We start from the raw sequence: 20,972 nt of genomic DNA, 5'->3' as shown, positions 1-20,972 counted from the left end.
AAATTAGAAATTCTATGCATACATTATGTGACACTGTTACCATGCAATCCAAAAACATCAGACTAGATAAATAGAAATATCAGATTATGTCACACTTAGCTTTTCAAAGCAAGCAGATCATTGGAGAAAGGGAAATAAGAACAGTTTGTATTTGCCAGAAAATAATGTGTTAGAATTGGAAGGGGAGAGGATCGAGTTAAATAAGGTAATGACTTAGCGTGAAGAAAAAGGTATATAACCTAATGTACTGCACTCCAAGGAGGAAAGAGGGGGCCGGGAAAAACATCTCCACTTGTACTGGACATCAGAGTAAATGGAAGCTAAATTGGATAGATGGATCTAATATTAGTTGAGAAGATTTCTTTCTATCTTCCACTCACGAATACTAGTGAGATCCCAGATGCTTCCCCAGATAAGAAAACATTATTGATATTCAGGACAAATTTGAGCTTTACATTGATGAAGAACAATTGAAGTGGGTAACCCAGAGCTTTTTCCATTGCCTATAAACAGTAAGAAATTGTATCCCATTTTATGTTGTCTCAGAGTTAATAACCTTTTACACTTTGACTAACTGATAGAAACTGAATAATAGTAGAGCTTCAAAATTGCAAAATGCTTTTTAGTGATGTTAAACAATCCTGAAAAAACAAAACAACACTCGCGATCATGGACCTTGCTTCAAAAGTTAATTGGTCACTAGTCATGAGTCAAAATATTAGGCCAAGGCAAATATTCTTCTGTTGCTGATAGAATATTTATCTTTTGCTTCAAAATTGCAGTTCAAACCTTTTTTATAATGAATGACCAGAGTACTTTTTAAAGCTTTTTTAAAGAATGCAAACAAAGTAAATATAACCTCACATAATAAGGATAGGACAATTAACAACTGCTGACATACATGCGAGAGATCTCAAAACACTAATTATTACGGATCTCAGGATATTTGCAGTGAAGCCAAACTGGGAATTCTACACAGCAGAAAAATCTGAATGAGAGAACTCAAAATCCAGCAGGGTTATGAGTTAGGGAATTAATACAAAGCTATAAAGCTCGGAATGTTTCTTGAAGTATACAGCTCTCAAAGTGTGCAGGAGCTTCACTGTTAATGAAGTGTAATGAGATCTTTTTGCTCTAATGATGGAAAGTAAAACTGAAAGGAGCAGTAATGTGAGAGCTTATAGTTTAGCATCAAATACTTCTATAAAAGGTGGCACTAAATTTGATAGTGGATAAACTAAGCAGCAAATTTGCAGAGGCTGAAAAAGGGAAGATTTTTTTCTCAGCCATGCTTTAGATCATACTTTAACAAATTGGACATATGGCTGTCTTATCATTGGAAAAAGTGAAGCTAAACATTCTTGCAAAAAGTAACTTTGGAAATCTCATCCATCTAAAGTTTACATTCTGAACATCATAGCCCCACTGACCTTGCATTGCTGAAAAGATGCCACATCTGGTAATAGCAATGAAAATATTTGTGCAAACAACCCTGCTGTTAACTGATAAAGATATGAACACAATATATCCTATGAAAATCCAATGTGAAGCTCTTAATACATCAGATGCTTAGGGAATTTGACTTTTTTTTTACAATACCCTCTTCTGTAATGGAGATATGTGGGTAATTTAATGAGAATGGCCTGTCAACATTGACAAGAAAGCTGTTTCATACTGAAAATTACAAGATATTGTGTAAAGACAAGAACTACTGAATGCAGTTACGCAAGAAATGCATCAAAAGCTTGACATACTTGTTGAATTCCAAAGGAATTTTGAGAAAAACCATTTTCTATACTTTAAATACCCAAATGTCTTAAACACCATAAAGAGTTTCAGGTGACATCATAAATAGAACAGCATAATTCAAAAGCAAGAAATTTAGCTGAACTCCACAATGTCTTTGATCAAAAATCACACTATATCATTTTCAAAGTTCCCACAAATTTTATGGGAAGATTGTTTGATTTTGTAAAGGTAAACTGATTTGTATTTTGCAGTCTGTACTGAGTTTTATAAATTGTGAGCAAAGGTGAGGGGATTTGATCTTTGGATGAGATGTAACTACAAAGTGACCTGTTATTTTCACCATTATGAAGGGGCTCGACAGAAATGAACCAGGCAAATTCGAGTCTATTGAACTGACGTGTATCAATGTCTGGCAGAGGCAACTAAAAACATTTCTGTAACAGAAGGAACGGAGTTCTCTCTCCCTGGTGTGTAATACATGCGCTGAGCAAGATTCTCCTTCCGAACTGCAGGTAGAAAATGGATTATATCTGCTTCACTTTTGACTGCAGGAAATCGCTGGGACAGATTTTGTTTCGAACGTGGTTGTATGTACACTGTGACAGGAAGACAGGTAGGCAAGTGAGGCTGATCTACACAAATATGGATAGCCTTTTTGTGCCTTATGTTCAGTTAATATTCATGTTCATATTCTTCAGTTGCTTGTATGTAAAGTAAGGGTCACAAAACATGGTTCAGATGATGATAATTCAGGCAAGGAAGAAAATGTAATTTCATCACTATAGGAACTCCAAACTACCCCACAGAATCTGGATCTGGGCTGCCCAGAATGTTTCAGGACTGGCTCTGTAACCTGCTATTGACATGCAAGATAGGATCAGCCCATAACCCCTAACTTTTACACAGCAAGACCACACCCAAAGTTGTCCTGTCACACTGCACACATTATCCACGGTTCCAAACAAAGTGTGTCCCAGCAAATTCCTGCACTCAAAAAAAAAGGAGCCGATTGAACCCACTTTTTACTTCAGGATTGAAACAGATTGGAAGGAGAATCCTGTATAACACACCTTGGGAGACAGGGTATCATATTGGAAGGACTTTCCTTTGGACTGATTTTAAAGTGGAAAAGAGGTGGCTGGAAAACGAGTACTTCACGGCGGAGAAAATTCCCCACACAAGTTTAGGGACACACACGCACTAGATAATGTGGGTTTGATTTAAGATAAGTTTTAGTTTTACCTGCAGTGAGGGAATCCCCGCGCGCCGAGCCGCTGGCCCGGCTGCCGCCGCTCTGGAGCATGGTGCGGACCTGCTCCTGTACCCTCATGCTCTGGTGCTGTGCCCGCTGCTGGTACTCCTTCCTGTGGTCCAGCTCCAGGTCCGAGGGCATGGCCAGGGTGGAGACCGGGGCGTCCGTGGGCAAGGCGGACTTGAGGAAATAATTCTCCTGCGTCACGTTCATCTTTACAATTCCTTGTTCGGCGAGGAAGCTGTCCGGAGTGTTCTCAGTGTGTATGTATAAATATGTGTGAGAGATCAGTCCACGGACTGAGGGGCACTGAAGTGATCCCCGCCGCTGCCTTGCCACCTTAAAGCTGCTTGTGGGCGAGGCGGAGCCGACGGCAGGAAATCCAGAGGGGCTGGAGTCGAGCCGCACCCTCCAAACCGCGGCCCCACCTTCCCGCCCAACCACCTTCCCTCAGGTGAGTCAGCCTCCTGGTGGAGACACAGCGCGAGGTGGCTGCTCTGGCACTGGCAATCTTTCCCTGGCTCTCTCTCTCTGACTGACCCACAGAGGGTTTTCCAGCATACAGCTTTCTCACATTCAGGTTCTCTCCTGCTCCCATTGCATTAAATGACAAAATGGTGTTCAAAATTTAGGGATATTCCCTTATGCTGGTTGCCTTTCCGGAGTGAGTGAGTGGGGAGCAGACTAAAATCATTCTTTCTGATTTGCTTTATTATTGTCACATGTATAGGGACACAGTGAAAAGTCTTGTTTAATGCGCTCGATACATACCGTGCATGGAGTACATAGGAGTGAAGGACAGGAGAGGGTTCAGATTGTAGACTGGAGTTCTCTGGTTGTTATAGAATCAGTGCACAAGGAGGCCATTGAGTCTGCCTGACCACAATCCCACTCAGGTCCTATTCCCGTAACCCCAATATTTACCCTGCTAATTCCCCTGACACGAGTCAATTTAGCGTAGCCAATCAACCTAACCTGCACATGTTTGGAGTGTGAGAGGGAACCAGAGCACCCGGGGGAAACCCACACAGACATGGGGTGAATGTGCAAACTCCACACAGACAGTAATCTGAGTCTGGGAATTGAATCCAGGTCCCTAGCGCTGTGAGGCAGCTGTGCTAACCATCTGTTCACACTGGCAGGATTCTCCTATCCCACCGGCAGCACACCCCCACCTGCGTGGGGTAATGTCAATGGGAATTCCTATTGACAGCAGCAGGGCTGGAGTATCCTGCAGCTAGCAAACAACACGCCATTCCTGCTGACGGCAAACACACGACTGGGAGGCCAGAGAATCTCGCCAATAGTGTTGCAGTCACAGGTAGGGTGAAGAGAGCACAGAACAAGAGTAAAGAATGGAATTAGACAATATGCTGGGGACAACTCGCAAGAAGTCGCCTCACTCCAGCGCTCTTTTTTTTTCCTTCTTGTCCTGTTCGTATCCTCAACATTTTGTTTAATTTTATATACTTTAATTTTGAACACACCTTCTTTCGTGGCTTATTAATAATTTTGTCCTGTATAATCATGTTTCTGCAAAGCATTTTTCCCCTGAGTAAGGAAGGGAGCAGAAGTGTCTTATTCTTCATTTACATAGTTCGGGTCAGAATTGAGCAAAGGCATATGGTCCACCCTCCCAACAATGACAGGCTGGCACTTGGAAATCACTGGCATTTAATGATGGTCAGCCTTAGCTAATTCTTGCCACAATCAGAGCCAGCTTGGATGTCCTCCCATTCGAGGTGATTGATGGTGGCTTAGTCCTGGGAAAAATCTCTAATATTTATTTGACTGCACTGAAGCACCTCAAGGTGCAACATGATCTATGTAGAAATGTTGAATATTATTGCAATTTGTGTGATGACCACTTTGAAATGTTTAAGAACATAAGAAATAGGAACAAGAATAGGCCATCTAGCCCTTTGAGCCTGCCCCGCCATTCAATAAGATCATGGCTGATCTGAAGTGGATCAGTTCCACTTTCCTGCCTGCTCCCCATAACCCTTAATTCCCTTGTCTATCAGAAATCTCTATCAAAAACATTGATGTCTTGAGTATCAAAATGTCTATCAAAAACATTTGTAATGTTCTTTCAGATATTTAACAAATAAAGTATATTCTTGCAAAATAAAAATATCTTTCAGCCATTATCATTAAAGCAGATTATTGGACACAAAAGCAGTGACCACACTGCAGGTGTAGAGTTGGCTGTAAAGTGCTTTGAAATGTCCCAAGGTTGTGAAAGTTGCTCTATAAATACGAGCTTTTCTTTTTCTTTAAGAGCCCAAACCCTGTGAAGAAGTGTAAAAAAAAGCAAGTATTTTACAAAATAAGAATAAACAATCAGGACAAAAGGACAGTGAGATGGAGAGGTGGGATTGTACTGATGAAAAGAGCCTTTACCCAAACTGACAGGCAGATGAGGTAAGGATGGGGAGGTGGAGGGTGGCTAACCTGGCCATATGTCAGGTGAGAACTGATACAAGAGATATTGATACAAAAGGTATTAAGTGAGTATTGGGAACCATGAGGTAAAAGGTAACATTCTGGAAAGTGCAGTAAAATGAGTGAATAAAGCACAAGAACAGTTGCCAGGTGAATACCAGGCATATGTTGGGAGTCACATCTTGAAAGACCTGTGTGCACTGTAGTGTGGAATCAGGGGATATTGTGCTGTTGCTAAGGACCAGCTCAAGATGGAACTTTGGGGAAACACAGGTCTGCACTGGCCAATATTTTCATTATTTTGTAAATTGAATTTGTATCTTTGTATGCCCTATTTGTGAACAGAACTCCCACTCACCTGATGAAGGGGCAGCGCTCTGAAAGCTAGTGGCTTGTGCTACCAAATAAACCTGTTGGAATTTAGTCTGGTGTTGTGAGACTTCTTACAGTACATCGAAACCAGCTAAATTTCAGCTGGAAAGAATGAATGGTTGTTGGAGATAACAAAATGCATAAGTCAGGACTTGGGAAAGAAAACATATAGTGCAATACACTTGTGTCTTAACATGTATCCTATAATCAAAATCTTAAATTAATAAGAATACAAATGGGAATATACTTAAAGATTGTTGTTGAACTAGGCAGAGAGAGAACTGGAGATGGTCAAGCAGTAAATTCAACCCTGCGGTTGTTCAGCCATTGCCTCCTCTTTCTATACTTTGTGATCAGCAGGAGAGTGGAGCTGTGTGCCCTCCCTAATAGAACCACAGTTGTCCTTTGCTAATTGTCAACTTCACTCAGTTGACAGCACTATCTCCTCCAAATCAGAGGTTGAGTTCAAGTCCCACTTCAGGATTTGAGTACATGATCTAGACACTTGGTGCGGCACTCAGTGATTCAAGGTACCGTCTTTCACGCACACCTCAAACCAAAGCCCTTATTTGCAATGTTCACACTGGTATAAAAATTTAGTCCGGGATTCTCCCAAAAAAATTCTAAGTACCAACTTGCATAAAAACTGTTTCTTTTTCAGTGTGAAATTCAAAATGAATCTCCCACACTCTGAGCACTGAATCACACTAAAAATCAGTGGTTGGGTCTGATTCCCACTTGAGAATCCGGCAGCACTGCTGAGTGTTAACTGCAAGCACCGATCTGTCAGAGTGGAGATTGGCGCATGTGCACTGACTCTGCATTGCCGACCTCCCAACTGCTGGCCAGCCCCGTGACCCCTCTGATGGACCACCCCCCCTCCCCTCCCATACCCTGATCACTGGCCTCCTGTATGTCTCGGCCAGCCCCCCCAACCCTCCGCCACTGTTCCCACCACCAGCCTTGAACTCTACCCCTCCGGCCCCCCGGGAGTCCCAATCTCCCAGTTTCCACCCTCCTCCCTCACCAGCAGCCCTGACCCTCCCCCTGCCTCTGCAATGCAGGCACCCCACCCAGGAGCAGTGCCCCCCGCCCCAGCCCCTGGCTGGCCAATAGGTCAAAAATGAAGAAGATGAGCAGTTTTGTCACGACCACATAGGATATTATTTTTGACTTTAATAAGAGCTGATGGGCCAAAACCTGATTTTAGGGATAAAACATGGAATTGTGGGAAAAATGAGATCAGATTTGGGAGGCGACAACATATTCAAGAACTTGGAGAGAAAAGGGAGTTTGAAGATGGAATAGTTGCAAGGACAGTGGGGCCAAGGGATAGTTTTTTGAGGAAAGAGGTGATGATGGTCTTTTATCAGTGCAAAGTATCTCAAATTATTGCAGAGCAGAACAGAAGTTAACAGAACAAATAGAATACCGAATATATTGCTCAATTTTTCTGAAGCTGAAATGTCAAAGCCCTAAATCGTACACTTACTTGGAGTATCGAGGTTTGGAAGTAAAGTGCTGTTGAGGCCACAATCAGACCAGCCATGATCTTGTCGAATGGTGGAGCATGCTCAAGGGGCTGAATGGACCATTCCTGCTCTGAATTTGTATGTTTGTATGTTTATAGATTTCTGTTTAGATTACAGGTTTTACTCTGGTAGTCAAGACACAAAGAAAATATCCAAGCCTTGGAACTGGTGCAGAGAAAGATGGTGACCCTGATCCTCATCATTAGAGGACAAAGTTACAAGGCAAAATTCAGGCTTCTACCATAAAGTACAAAAGGAAAATGCAGTCGAGAGGACAATAGGATGGAAAGGATGGTATTCCAAATTAATACCAAAAATAACAAGAAAATAGAAATGATCAAAGACAAGAAAAAGAGAGATGATAGTATTGCAAGATCTTCTAACCAAACAATGGAACTGTGATTAATTTGTACCAAATACTCTGTAGGTTCTCTCATAACATGCAATGATAATTAGTGTTGAACTGAAAGATCAGTATAGATTTACTCATCCAATTCATTCTTCCATGGAAATAAGTCTACAATCTCCATCTTCCATCACAGAGTCTAATTGCCTTTTGAATCTTGAATTTTCCTCCCTACTACTATATCCTAAAAACATTATTCTAGTGATTATTCCAATATGGAGAATCACTTCTCAGATTAGTCTTAAACTTGCCATTTACCAGTTTGTATCGATAATTGCTTATCCTTCTGGTTTAATTTGAAAAAAATGTTCTGGATTAGTGTCTTCCATTATTCTTAGTATCCTAAGATGCCCTATGATCCTTTCTTGGTCTTGTGACAGAATGGTAGTATCCCTACCACTGGACCAGAAGTTCTGGCTTCGAGTCCATCACCAGGACTTCTTGACCGTGGAAGGAGTTTATTGGTTCAGTGGGCTGATAATCCTTGTCCCACTATTTCCAAAGTGTGAGTGTGAAGATACACTGAAAAAAAGACCCCCTCTTATTCGCCTTCTTTCTGTTGGAATAGTTTGGCCTCTGATTTTTTTGTTTGACTTTTATCATATCTATTGTCTTTTTACTCTGGGGACACTTGGGGAATGTCATTGATTTAATTCCATTACGGAGAATATCTCTCTGCCACTTTCGTTTTATACTTTGATTTTTCACACTGGAATGATCACTGGAATAATCTTGATAGGATATAGTAGTATGTTTATATCTTCCATCATTTCTATTTTCTTATTGCTTTGGGAATAATTTGGAATGCTATTGTTTCCACTCTAGTATTCTTACAGACAACTTTTTTTTTACACTCTCCTCTATTCTATCTTTATTTTGCCTTTTATGGCAGAAGTGGGCAGTTACCTTTATTTTGTCATCCTCTGTGGGAAATGAATGACACAATTAGCTGTCAGCTACTAAGGAATACAGAATCTCGGCTCTTGGGTGATGTTTCAGGTATTACCATCACCCTTTTCAGTAGTGTTGGGCATATGGTGGCATTTGATCTTGTGGTCTTTTGTGGAGCTTTACAATTATGCTTACCTCCTGCTTCATTGATTGCATTTATTCTGAGCAACAAATTGTGTAATAATAAATCCTCGAATCGTTTAATTACAATAACAATTATCATAGAATCTACAGTGCAGGAGGAGGCAAAACCCAGCTTGCAGGTGCAGCAGGTGGTCAGGAAGGCGAATGGGATGCTGGCCTTCATAGCGAGGGGGATTGAATATAAAAGTAGGGAGGTCTTGCTGCAGCTGTATAGGGCATTGGTGAGGCCGCAGCTGGAGTACTGTGTGCAGTTTTGGGCGTCGCACCTGCGCAAGGATATTTTGGCCTTGGAGGGAGTGCAGAGGAGGTTTACTAGGCTGATACCAGAGTTGAGGGGGTTGAGCTATGAGGAGAGGCTGAATAAACTAGGCTTGTACTCGTTAGAGTTTAGAAGAATGAGGGGAGATCTCATTGAGACGTATAAGATGATGAATGGGATGGATAGGATAGAGGTGGAGAGACTCTTCCCGCTCAAAAAAGACAGTAGGACTAGGGGGCACAGCCTCAAGATAAAGGGGAGGCGGTTTAGAACGGAGTTGAGGAGGAACTTCTTCACTCAAAGGGTGGTGAATCTCTGGAATTCTCTGCCCGTTGAAGTGGTGGAGGCTGCCTCGCTAAATATTTTTAAGAAGCGGGTTGATGGGTTCTTGATAAGAGAGGGGATTAAGGGTTATGGGGAGAGGGCGGGAAAGTGGAACTGAGCCACGACAGATCAGCCATGATCTTATTGAATGGCAGGGCAGGCTCGAAGGGCTGGATGGCCTACTCCTGCTCCTATTTCTTATGTTCTTATGTTCTTATGAGGCCATCTGGCCCATTGAGCCTGCACCAACAATAATCCCACCCAGGCTCTATCTCCATAACCCCACACATTTACCCTCCTAGTCCCCCTGACACCAAAGGACAATTTATCATGATTAATCAACCTAACCTGCACATCAATTAATAACAATTGTTTACCCAGTGGACTTTTCCATACGAAAGTCTACATTTTATAAGTGTCTCAAAAACTTTGTAAAATGAGTGCCACGATTCTGTTATTATAACCCCAATAATGCCATTGTGCTCATGGTTAAAAAAAAAGGCAAATTAGTTTCTGTGATTCCTGTTAACCTTACAAAGCATGATAGCTACTTCAAAAGACATATTTCAGTAGCATTTTTCATTTTATTTTTACTCCATTCTTAAAGTTACAAAGTAATGCACAGAGTGGACTGGGAAAGCCCAAATTCATCTCTTTGCCTGCACCAAAAATCAAATTCAAATTGAATCTCCACAAGAGTGACATGCAAGATCCTAGTTGACAAGAGAAGGCATTGTACCTGATCGTGGTCTTGATCTGATGCTTGATCTCAGGCAAAAGGCCAAGAATTTCAATAGTGTATTTAATATTGCTCACAAACATAAGTACAACTAATTATCCAGGAGAAAACTTGTGAATGAAATTGGGCAGTCCCTTACTGAAAGAGCCTGTTTTCATCTGTATAAATAACCTTTAGCTTTTTCTCTTATTTTGACCTCGAATGTTTTGATAATGGGCCTGCTACAACTTCAAGTTTACCCCATCCTGATTGAGTTGGGATTGCTGTTATTCTATAGTTTGTGTCCCAAAATGGTGAGTTTGTATTTAAATCATTGTACAACATACCTCACTACAGAATAGCTTTGGACTAATTCCATTACTAGGTGTTTACAACACGACAGCTTCACTGGACAAATCTGGCTGGAGCTGAGAATCTTGTGGCATGTGCCAGAGTTAGACATTTTGGCACCATTCAACCTTTTTCTGAATGTTCTAGTACATTGTAATTTGCTGGGGGTGCGAGCTGATGAAGGTCATCAGTGTATCTTCTTAAGCAATGAGACTTAAGAGATTGAGAAAGAAGCAGAGGAACAACAGAGAAGGAGGGTTAGTGAGAGTGGGTGAATTATACAATGAGACAAACCAGGTACAGACAGGGAAATACCTAAACGGAAAGGAAGATTTAATTCAGACAGCAAGAAAGAGATGGAAGGGAAAAGTAAGAAAAAAATGTTAGATTTTCAAATTCTCTTAAGAAGACTTTACTTCATGCTGGGTGGTTCGCCACAGTTTAAACTATTCTCTTTCTTGACTAGTGAAGCTAATTAATATTCAATTAACAATAATCAGATCTTTATAAGATCTTTATGCTCTTAATTCTTAGCTTTCTCCAGCAGGTTTAATGGGTAATTAATGTTCAAATCCATCATGTTTTAAAAATTAGCAGGCAGGTTAAGGGTGAGATCCCTTTGGGGTGAGATCAGCCAGTAAAATCTAGAGATTTGTAACTCATGGCATATCTCTTAATCCCATGATATTGCTGGACAATTTGCAATTTAATAACACTTAACATGCTGTTATTTCTCAAGCAAACTTTGGCCAATCTACAGTACTACAGTATATAAATATAGTAATTTTCAGTCCTGTTTCTTTAGGTGGGTGAATAGAGTTTGGTTTGGGATAGAATACAAGTAGCACAGCGATATCCTGGCTGGGACAGTTATGGAGATTGTGGCTGGCCAACAAAGACTACAGGGAAAAAATCGATTTGGGTAGCGCTGCTGGAAGACTGGCCTTGATTCCGTGGAATCAGGCAGCCAGCTGCTATTGAAGAATTCCCCTCAGCCCATAGCCTTTGATTCGAGTAATTAAATTGCAAAATATCGTCTAATCCTACATTTTTGCTGTACAATGCCTGCTTTGCATCTTTCTGCTTTCCATGCCAAAGGGAACTCATGCCCTTGCAGCCTAAGCTTCATGCTCAGTGGGAAGCTATTCAACCATCTAATGGAAAATAAATCACACAGAATTTTTATGGCATTGCACCGTTGTCTTTGTCGTTAAAAAAAGCAGCTGTGCCATCTGAAAATAAAGCATCTTATAATTGTTTTATGAAGTGTGCCGGAGCTGAGAAACAGTTAATTTGTCAGATAGCAAATGAAATAGCATGTAACAAGATAGACCACGAAACTAAATCTGTAAATGTTTTAGACGGAAGGAAGCATTTTAATTAAAACTGTCCTTTTTACTTCAGTAAATAAATTGCTTTCAGACTTCCTCTACTGACCAGTGGAGTTCTAACCAATATCACCTGCTTGAAAAGCAATGTGTTTCATTCCTGACATGTCTCTGAATTCTACAGCAGAAGGCTCATCAGTGTTCTCTCATAGCTGATCCCCCCGATTTTACAATTTGTACCTGGGAAGTAGAATGCTCTTGACAGCTCCTTGAGAAAACCATGTTAAAAGCAAGCAGTGTTGATGGGATAAATGAACAAAGTGATTGGGGTGATGGGAAATAAATCAGGAACACTGCTGTGTACAACCCCATTGAAGGGCGATGAACAAGAGTCTGGAGAGTCACCATGGGAAAGAACCCCATGTCCTGGCATCATCCTTTCCTCCTGGAAATGCAAGTTGCAGTTCACACAAAGGAACTCAAGATACCCACTCTGACTTGCAGCAGTGCTGATAGGAAAATTCATTGCTGTCATTCCTCCACTTGACGCCACAAATGCACAGCCAGACACATAGATCAAGAAGTTGCTATCACTAATTCTATGTTTTTCTAGAGGTTCGCCCAATAAACACAATCAATTCAAAATCACTGAATAGGTGAGAACATCTTCACTTACACTTTGGAGTCTCCTGTCAAAATCCCTAAAAAGTTACACCTTTATTGAATGAGGTGTAACTGGATTTTTAATGGTAGATTCAACTCATAATTATAGCTGTCACTGGCCCAGAAAGAGTCATTTTATATTTGTTGACAATCAAGTTTTTCTACTATATTAAAAGTAAACAAAAACTTTATTTATTAGTCACAAGTAACATAAACACAGCAATGAAGTTACTGTGAAATTCCCCTAGTCACCACACTCCAGCACCTGTTCTGGTCAATGCACCTAACCAGCTTGTCTTTCAGACAATGGGAGGAAACCAGAGCACCCGGAGGAAACCCATGCAGACACAGGGACAATGTGCAAACTCCAAACAGAGAGTGACCCAAACCAGGAATTGAACTCAGGTCTCTAGCATGGTGAGGCAGCAGTGCTAACCACTGTGCCACCGTGCCGCTCATATAAGTGCCAACCAGGCCTGAGTCTGCTTAGCTTCCGAGTTCAGATGAGATTGGGCTTTTTCAGACTAGGATGGCCACAGGCTATACTATATGAATTGTTTAAACAAAATAGATCTTTAAAGTTTGATTACAATATTGTAACATCTATCTTAATTCTATGTGCATGTCCCAATTATTTATTTCACTATCTGTAAAATTTTTATAAAGAAAAATGAAGGGATTCAGTGATTTCCTTGTTTGCTGTCTGTGAGAATACTTGACTGTGATTAGCCGTTTGATGACATGACAGCTGCTGGATGCCTTGAAGTTGAATTTACTTAACAAAAGATTCAATTGAGGAAGGGCAATTTCTTGTTTCAGAACTCATTAGTACTTTGTAGGCAATCACCTCAAAATCTAACCCAAAATCAGGTATTGAGACTTTTAGTGACCACCCCTTATCAATAGTCAAAATCATTTTAAATCTAAATTAACTATCTACTACTATATGCTGGGTTTATATCATATAGACACTGTATGCATATCAATACACTCACTGTATAATCTTATAAATGTGTGTGCATATATTTTGTGTATATCTGCAGTATACCTATGTGGTAATCATCTGCTAAAAGACAGGTCCCCTGCTCATTTCTCCATATCTCATGGTCTCATGTTTTCCTCTTGTGTTGCTCATACAAGCTTCTCATTTTTAATTTCAGTGAGCAATACGATTAGGGCAAAGAATATATGAGGTGGTTGTCTTTCTCATATATGCTTAAAGGAACCATTCTTTCCAAAGGACCATATGCCTGTAAGCAGCTGTTGACCTTTGAGGTTCTAGCACTTCCGCCATCACCACTGAAAATTAATTGGTCCTACTGTTGGCCATGGGCTATCACCCCGAGCCTGGAACTTTTACCTGGGCCTGGGGCACCTCACAAAAGTGCAGGGATGATCACCCCTTGAGCTTCCTAATGACCCTGCTACCCTAGGCAAATTTATATGTAGTATATCTCCAACTCATGCACCATACTGAATTGGACATGAAAGAATGGTGATGTATGTCCGAGAATGATATATGTCCAAGAATGAAGAGCTGGTGAGTAACTGGGACGTAATAGTGTTCCTTTGTGTTTCCTGCTAGGTGGTGCAGACTATCTGCACAAATGAGGAAAAAATTTAGACATTATAAAGAAGTTAGCCTGAAACTTGTTTGGCACTTAGAATTCTTTTGGGAAAATTGCCCTCACACAATCACAAGGCATCCCGTAATAAACCTTCTGGAGCACCATACAGCTGCTGAAGGAATCCTTCCAATGATTTGACTGACTTATTAGAAAATCTAGGATGAAAAATGTTTCTATCATCAGTCGCTTGCCAGATGCATGCTTTTCGACTCACATGTTTTACTATGCTTGGTGACCACTTGCATGTCACTTCCCAATCCATTTATGCTTAGATGAAAAAGAAGCTCATGATAGAAAGGACAACACTTGGTGTACTCCCTCCCCCTCAATCTGAAGCTCCACCAACTTTAAGGAAATACAAATAATTGCCCTGAATTGGTAGAGCCAATTGGAGAGAATCATCAGGGCAACTTGTCAATCCCTGGGTGAGTATCCATCAATATAATCTTTTCATCCCTAATTTTTCAGATGCTTGGGCACTATGACATTGTCAAGATATAAAGGCATGCTACTATGTAATAACATGCCAAGCTGCATTTCATAAATGTACAGTGGTACAGTGGCACAGTTGTTAGCACTGCTGCCTCACAGCACCAAGGACCCGGGTTTGATTCCTAGCTTGGATCACTTACTGTGTGGAGTCTGTACGTTCTTCCCCTGTCTGTGTGGGTTTCCTCCGAATGCTCTGGTTTCCTTCCACAGGCCAAAACATTGGCCATGCTAAATTCTCCCTTAATGTACCTGAACAGGCACCAAAGTGTGGCAACTAAGGGATTTTCACAGTAACTTCATTGCAGTGTTAATGCAAGCCTACTTGTGACACTAACAAATAAATTTAAACTTAAATGCAGTGCGTTGTTGGATTTGTGTTCCTCATGTGTTTACAAGCAGCTCCAAGGGGCCATCAGCTGCAACTTCTGAGAGTGTGAATCCTACTCTTTGCAGCACACAGTGGCATTCATTCCACCATCACAAGCATCTACTCCAAGGGATTCTGTTTTAGACTTTAAATGGGAGTGTTAGGTGAAGCACAAAGCATGATAAAGGTAAACTAATTGGATTAGCTGTATAGCAACAACCTGGAAGGACAACTCAAGGTCACCTTCCATTGCTAAATTCTAGGATTAGTATTATCAATGACTAATATACAAAAGAACAGTGTATATGGTTACAACAAGGTATCCACTCGGCATACCTGTAGAATGATATCTGATTGCATTGCAGAATGATATTCCACCCTGGTGAGTATGGCTCACCCAGAATCATCTGCAGTGTTTCTCCTAATAAATTACAGTTCTTGAGTTTTCTTGAGAAATTCAGAACTGATTTTATAGGCTCCAGTGTCAATGAATTCTGTCCTGTCTGAGTTCACCATGCTGGAGATTGGGTAGACAGTACCACATTGCAACGCTGTGATCTGTTCTAATGCTGAGGGAGTGCCAGGCACCACTATAGCAGAAGCAGAAGCTGGCACAGAAGAGAAGGCTGTGTCTCCCTGCAAGGCTGAAGCAGGAAATGAGTTGAGAAAAACTGGTATCAAATATGGTTGTCAACAGTTGAAGGGCCACATTGCAGCCCAACATAAGGAGGTACAGAGTCACCCCCACTCCAAGAAATACTTGGTGAAGCCCATCAGCCTGTTGCCATATCCAGGGAGCAGTGAGGGAAGGAGGTGCTAATCAACCATTGCTTGGGTAATAAATAATTTGAATTGTGTTTCTAGTTTAAAGTTCAATTTCACTATAGGTTTCAATACCAAAGATGAATGTATAAGAACACACTCAGCTGACGTTGGTGTAGGATAATGGTAGGCATGGAATTGCATACATCAGGTCATGGGGAATATGCATTCAACAATATTTGTATGAGGGTGCCTCTATTTTTAATTGAAGTTGGTGGCTGTAGGGTTTATAATCTTGACTGCAGCCAAAGTGCTGCTTCCAAATCTTTAGTCTCAGGATCATCTCTTCTTGCAAATGTTGTTTGATTTTTGTGTCACTACAGCTAACTTTTGTAATTTTGAAAAACTGTTAATAGCACATCCTTAGATCTGTGTAAGCAGTGGAATCTTAATCTTTAAGATTTAAAGCTATCAGAGACAAAGTTTACCCCTCTGATGTTTGCTGTTTTGAGGATATATTTTTCTCTGTACACTACTGTCTGGATTTTTGTCCAAAAATGTAAAAAGCCTGAAAATCCAGCATCATATGAACATATCTTTTTTGTGCTAACTAATTCTGAAGGAGGCTATATTTCTGATGTAGTGCTTTAAATTGGAACAACAGAGATAGCTAGTCATTAAGAATTATACTGTGTCATGTTTAAGTCTTGTAATTGGTAAAGATTATGCTAATTATTTTTCTTATATTCTAACTGTGTTCTTAAGAAACTTTGTTTGATAAAAGTTTCCTAGTGGATCACTTGAATCATACCAGGAGTGAAACACCTTATTCTCACCAATGTCAAAATCAAATTTAAAATGTCACAAAACACCTTGAAGTTTCTGGCCTGGGTTTTAACACTTGTTATCGCATTATTTTGAGAGATTACACCCATTATGAGGTTTACTGAGTACGACATTTGAACATGTACTTGGAGGTATGCTGATCTGCTACTCATTAAATGCTGTTAATCTTGCAGAATTGTCACCAGCAATATTTTCTATTTGCCTGGGTGAATGCTAAAGGAATTCAACATATTAAGAACAAAGCAACACAGTTGATTGAACATCAGCTTAAACATTCACTCCCTCCATCTCTGGCTTACCGTCTACAAGATGCTCTGCAACAATTTAACAAGGCTACTTGGGCAGCATGGTGGCACAGTGGTTAGCACTGCTGCCTCACAGCGGCTGGGACCCGGGTTCAAGTCCGACTTTGGGTCACTGTCTGTGTGGAGTTTGCACATTCTCTCCATGTCTGCGTGAGTTTCCTCTGTGTGTTCCGGTTTCTTCCCACAGTCCAAAGATGTGCGGGTTAGGTTAATTGGTCATGCTCAATTGACCCTTAGTGTCAGGGGGATTAGCAGGATAAATATATGGGGTTACGGGAATATGACCTGGGTGGGATTGTGGTTGGTGCAGACTCGATGGGCTGAATGGCCTCCTTCTGCACTATGAGGATTCTATGATTTATTGATAGCATCTGCAAAACCTGCAATCTCTACCGCCGAGAAAAACAAGGGCAGCAAGTTCATGTGAAGACCATCAAGTTGCCATTGAAATCATTGATTTGGAAGTATATTACTGTTTCTTCATTGTTGCTGCAAAGTTCCTCTTCCCTGATAACGCTGTGGGTATATCTACGTCTCATGGACTGCAACAATTTAAGAGGTTGCTCACCTGTTTTTCAATGAAAATTAAGGAAGGAAAATAAATGCTGGTCTTTCTACGGATATCAATATTCTGTGAATGAATTCCAAAACGCAAGGAATCAAATTTCAGACTAGTTCAGGCAGCACAAGATTTGCAAATTTCCTAAAGTTCAAGGCATTCAGAATGAGATTGTTGATTTACAGCAACGATTTATTTTCAAAAGATTTAAAGAATGAAACATTACTTTCCAGTCAAGTCCATGTGATCATGCTGCAAAACCCTTTCACGAGTGGCTTCTGTCACTCTACCTATTGGTTAATGAAGAGCCATCCTGTTTATGTTGGGGCAGTGGTTTATACACTAAATTGATTCTAATGTAAAACAATGACTATACATGTGCGTGCAGATCTTTTAAGTGATGGTTTGAATAGAAGGAACAAATCTGAGGAGCAGTAAGTTTGAAACTGCTTCCAAGGCCTGTTTCAGCAGGTTAAGTTATTCTGTTCATCAGTGCCTGAACATGAACTTCAGTTTCCACTGTCCCACCCTCATGCTTATACCATTACGTGCTGAACACATCCATCCTCACTGCACAGTACTTATCCACAGTATTTGGAAAGCGAAGAGAGCGTTTATTGTTTGGCTGTGTGATCCTTGTTTGGCTATGTGTTGTTGGACTAAAACCTGGTGTTGTCAGACTTTTTACTATGTGATCCTTGACAGTCAGCCAAACAACTTTTCTCGATGTCTAATATGTTCACAACTTATAAATGGATTCAGTGCAAATGGAAAATGCATAATTTATTGCCTCTAAGATTTTTGTCACTGGATGCAGCAGAAGGTTCCTGAAGGGTCAAGGGCAATCCACAAGGATTGGAAATCCCAATGACAACATTATTGGCAGCCACATCAAGCAAAGCCGTCTCCTCTGGTGCACTAAGCTGCACTAACTCACTGGGAGCTGTAACAACAGGATTGAGGAGCCAAGACTCTATTGGTTGCAACTCTGGTGGCAATTACTGTATTCAGAAACCTGAAGCAGCACTTGTCCTGCCCAAGTGGTCACAGCAGTCCCGTGAGGATATCCAGGGAAACTCAGGCAACTGTAGGGATGGTTTCAGTCACAAAAGCAGAAAATGCTGGAAAATCTCAGCTGGTCTGGATGACCCTTCATCAGAGCCTTTGAGTCCGAGCGACAAAGAGTCACCCAGACTTGAAACATTGGCTTTAGCATTGCTGTCTCACAGTGCCAGGGACCTGGGTTCAATTCTCGGCTTGAGTCACTGTCTGTGTGGAGTCTGCATGTTCTCCCCATGTCTGTGTGGGTTTCCTCTGGGTGCTCCGGTTTCCTTCCACAGTTCAAAGATGTGCTAGTTAGGTGCATTGGCTGTGCTAAATTTCCCCTCAGTGTACCGAACAGTGTGGCGACTAGGGGATTTTCACAGTAACTTCATTGCAGTGTTAATGTAAGCCTACTTGTGATAATAAATAAACTTTAACTTTACAGTTCTCCCTCCACAGATGCTGTCAGACCTGCTGAGATTTTCCAGCATTTTCTGTTTTTGTTTCAGATTCCAGCATCCGCAGCATTTTATTTTAATACTGTGATGATTTCAGTGTTGAGTTTCCACACCTCAAACCAGATGCTAGCTGAATGGTCTCAGCCTTTACCACCTACCTTATCGCAGGTTAGAGCTTTTGCAACAGGAGAATCTGCTGACAACAACGTTTTGTCAGGGCTGAGATCATAGCTCCCTATTGGGAGGGTGGACCTGAAGCCTTGGGAGTCACAGAGAAGGGAAGGATGGGCTCTCGGTAGATTGGTGTCATCTACAGGTGCTTTAATATGATGTGTCTGACACATGCTGTTGTTACGAAATTAATCCTTTCTCAATTTTATGACAAGAAAGCAAAACTGTGTGGTTTGTTAAAGGAGACTCACTATCAATAATCACAAAGTTACAAAAGAATTATAACCATCTTTACTGTGCTTTGGTTTTGTTCTGTCCATTTCTATTTCTTCCTCCTCCATACCACCCCACCCCACACCAAATTTTCCTTCTTTACTACTGGAGTAAAATTTGGAAAGTGTGAGCCTTCCTACAGTATTCCAATTGCTGTCTCCTCTGATATTAAGGAGTGAATTTTCCCGTCTGCCACAGGAATCATAGTAGGTGGGGTGGGGGGGCGGTGGTGCCATGTAAAGTCCATTGACCTCGGTCAGGATTTTTGGCCTTTGGGGCGAGTGCGGCCAGAAAACCCCACCTGAAATCACACATTTTATATCGGAGGGTCATTGAGCAAGTTGATTTTTCCACATCCTGACTCATTGTAGCACTCAAACAGCTAACTGCCTGTGGAGCGAAGTAAACACTGCCAGGCTGCTATCCAAACCTGGTATCACAAAGTAATGCACATTACCTGAACTGAGTGTGTGTGTGGCTGATCACATTAGGTACCACACATAAGTCCTGCTTTGAAGATTTGCGATGACACTTGGTGCTTGGAGGTTTTGTGCTCACTGAGGTGATGGATTTAGCTACTGGGGGATGAAATTTCTCTGTTGCAGGCATTATCATAGCATCATAGAATGCCTACAGTACAGAAGGGGACCACCTGACCCATCGAGTTTACACCGACTCTCCGAAACAGCATCCCATTTAGACCCTCCCTTCTATCCCCACAGCCCCACATATTTACCATGGCCAATCCACCTAAACTACACATCTTTGGAAACACACACAGATACAGGGAGAACTAGAAAGCGCGTACAGACACCCAAGACATGAATTGATCCTGGATCCCTGGCCCTGCGAGACAGCAGTGTTAACCACTGTGCCAATGTGCTGTAGGCTTTGAGCACAACCTGCCCCCAATAAAATGCCCTTACCCAAATCTCAAGGACACACTTGCCCTTCCATTGCAGGAAAGTGCTTGCATTTGTTTGCATATTGGCATATGGCCACCACAGGGTCGTACATATCACTGAAGATTTTCTTATGATCCAATAATGTAGCACAGTAATTGAATAATTGCTCAGCATCTTCTCACCTCAAAACAGTTCACACAACAAATGATTTCTGAAGTTCAGTGATGTCTTTACTTCAGTAAGATTTCAACAGATAAGCCTCTTATAACAGTGTCTTCTAAAAAGAAAATCCGTTTTACTTACTCATGTAGCTACTGAAGATCGTTCTGCTTTTACTTGCTTTTCTTTATGCTTTTAAAGTACAGCACATTGGATTGTTTGAGTCAATGCCTTTGAAAGTTTTTATAGGAGTGGACTGTTTGAGTGCTATCATGGGCGTGTGCTTAATGGAATAAATTTGTCATAATGTATAATAATAGGGGCTGGAACCCTGCAGCAGTGAAATTTATTTATGCAGTGTATCTAGAACCTGCCCATAGTAACAGATTGGAATAATGCCAGTCCATAGTGTACCAAATCCAAAAGCAGAGTGTGGGATACAGGAGTGGCAGGGAGTGGGAGCAGTTTGAGTTCTGACGTATGCACTATTACTGACAGAACTCAATGAA

The 20,972-nt window shown here is 41.2% G+C and overlaps 1 protein-coding gene across 2 annotated transcripts in view; it reads right to left on the bottom strand.

Annotated features, from left to right (window-relative positions):
- Positions 1-20,685, bottom strand: part of LOC145343930 (plakophilin-3-like) — a 61,525-nt gene extending 40,840 nt beyond the window's left edge. The window contains exon 1 of one of the 2 annotated variants that reach the window (XM_080190472.1): positions 20,608-20,685. In XM_080190472.1, the coding sequence (XP_080046598.1) occupies positions 20,608-20,611 (4 nt within the window). In that variant the 5' untranslated portion in view covers positions 20,612-20,685. Of the gene's footprint in view, positions 1-2,991; positions 3,374-20,607 lie in introns of those variants that run through there. The other variant, XM_080190471.1, reaches the window with a different exon arrangement.
- Between the last annotated feature and the right edge of the window lie 287 nt (positions 20,686-20,972).

Source organism: Carcharhinus amblyrhynchos, chromosome 6 (genome assembly GCF_965287045.1).
Source record: "Carcharhinus amblyrhynchos chromosome 6, sCarAmb.v2.hapA, whole genome shotgun sequence".
Lineage (NCBI taxonomy): Eukaryota > Metazoa > Chordata > Chondrichthyes > Carcharhiniformes > Carcharhinidae > Carcharhinus > Carcharhinus amblyrhynchos.
This window is presented reverse-complemented; position numbering and strand designations above follow the sequence as displayed.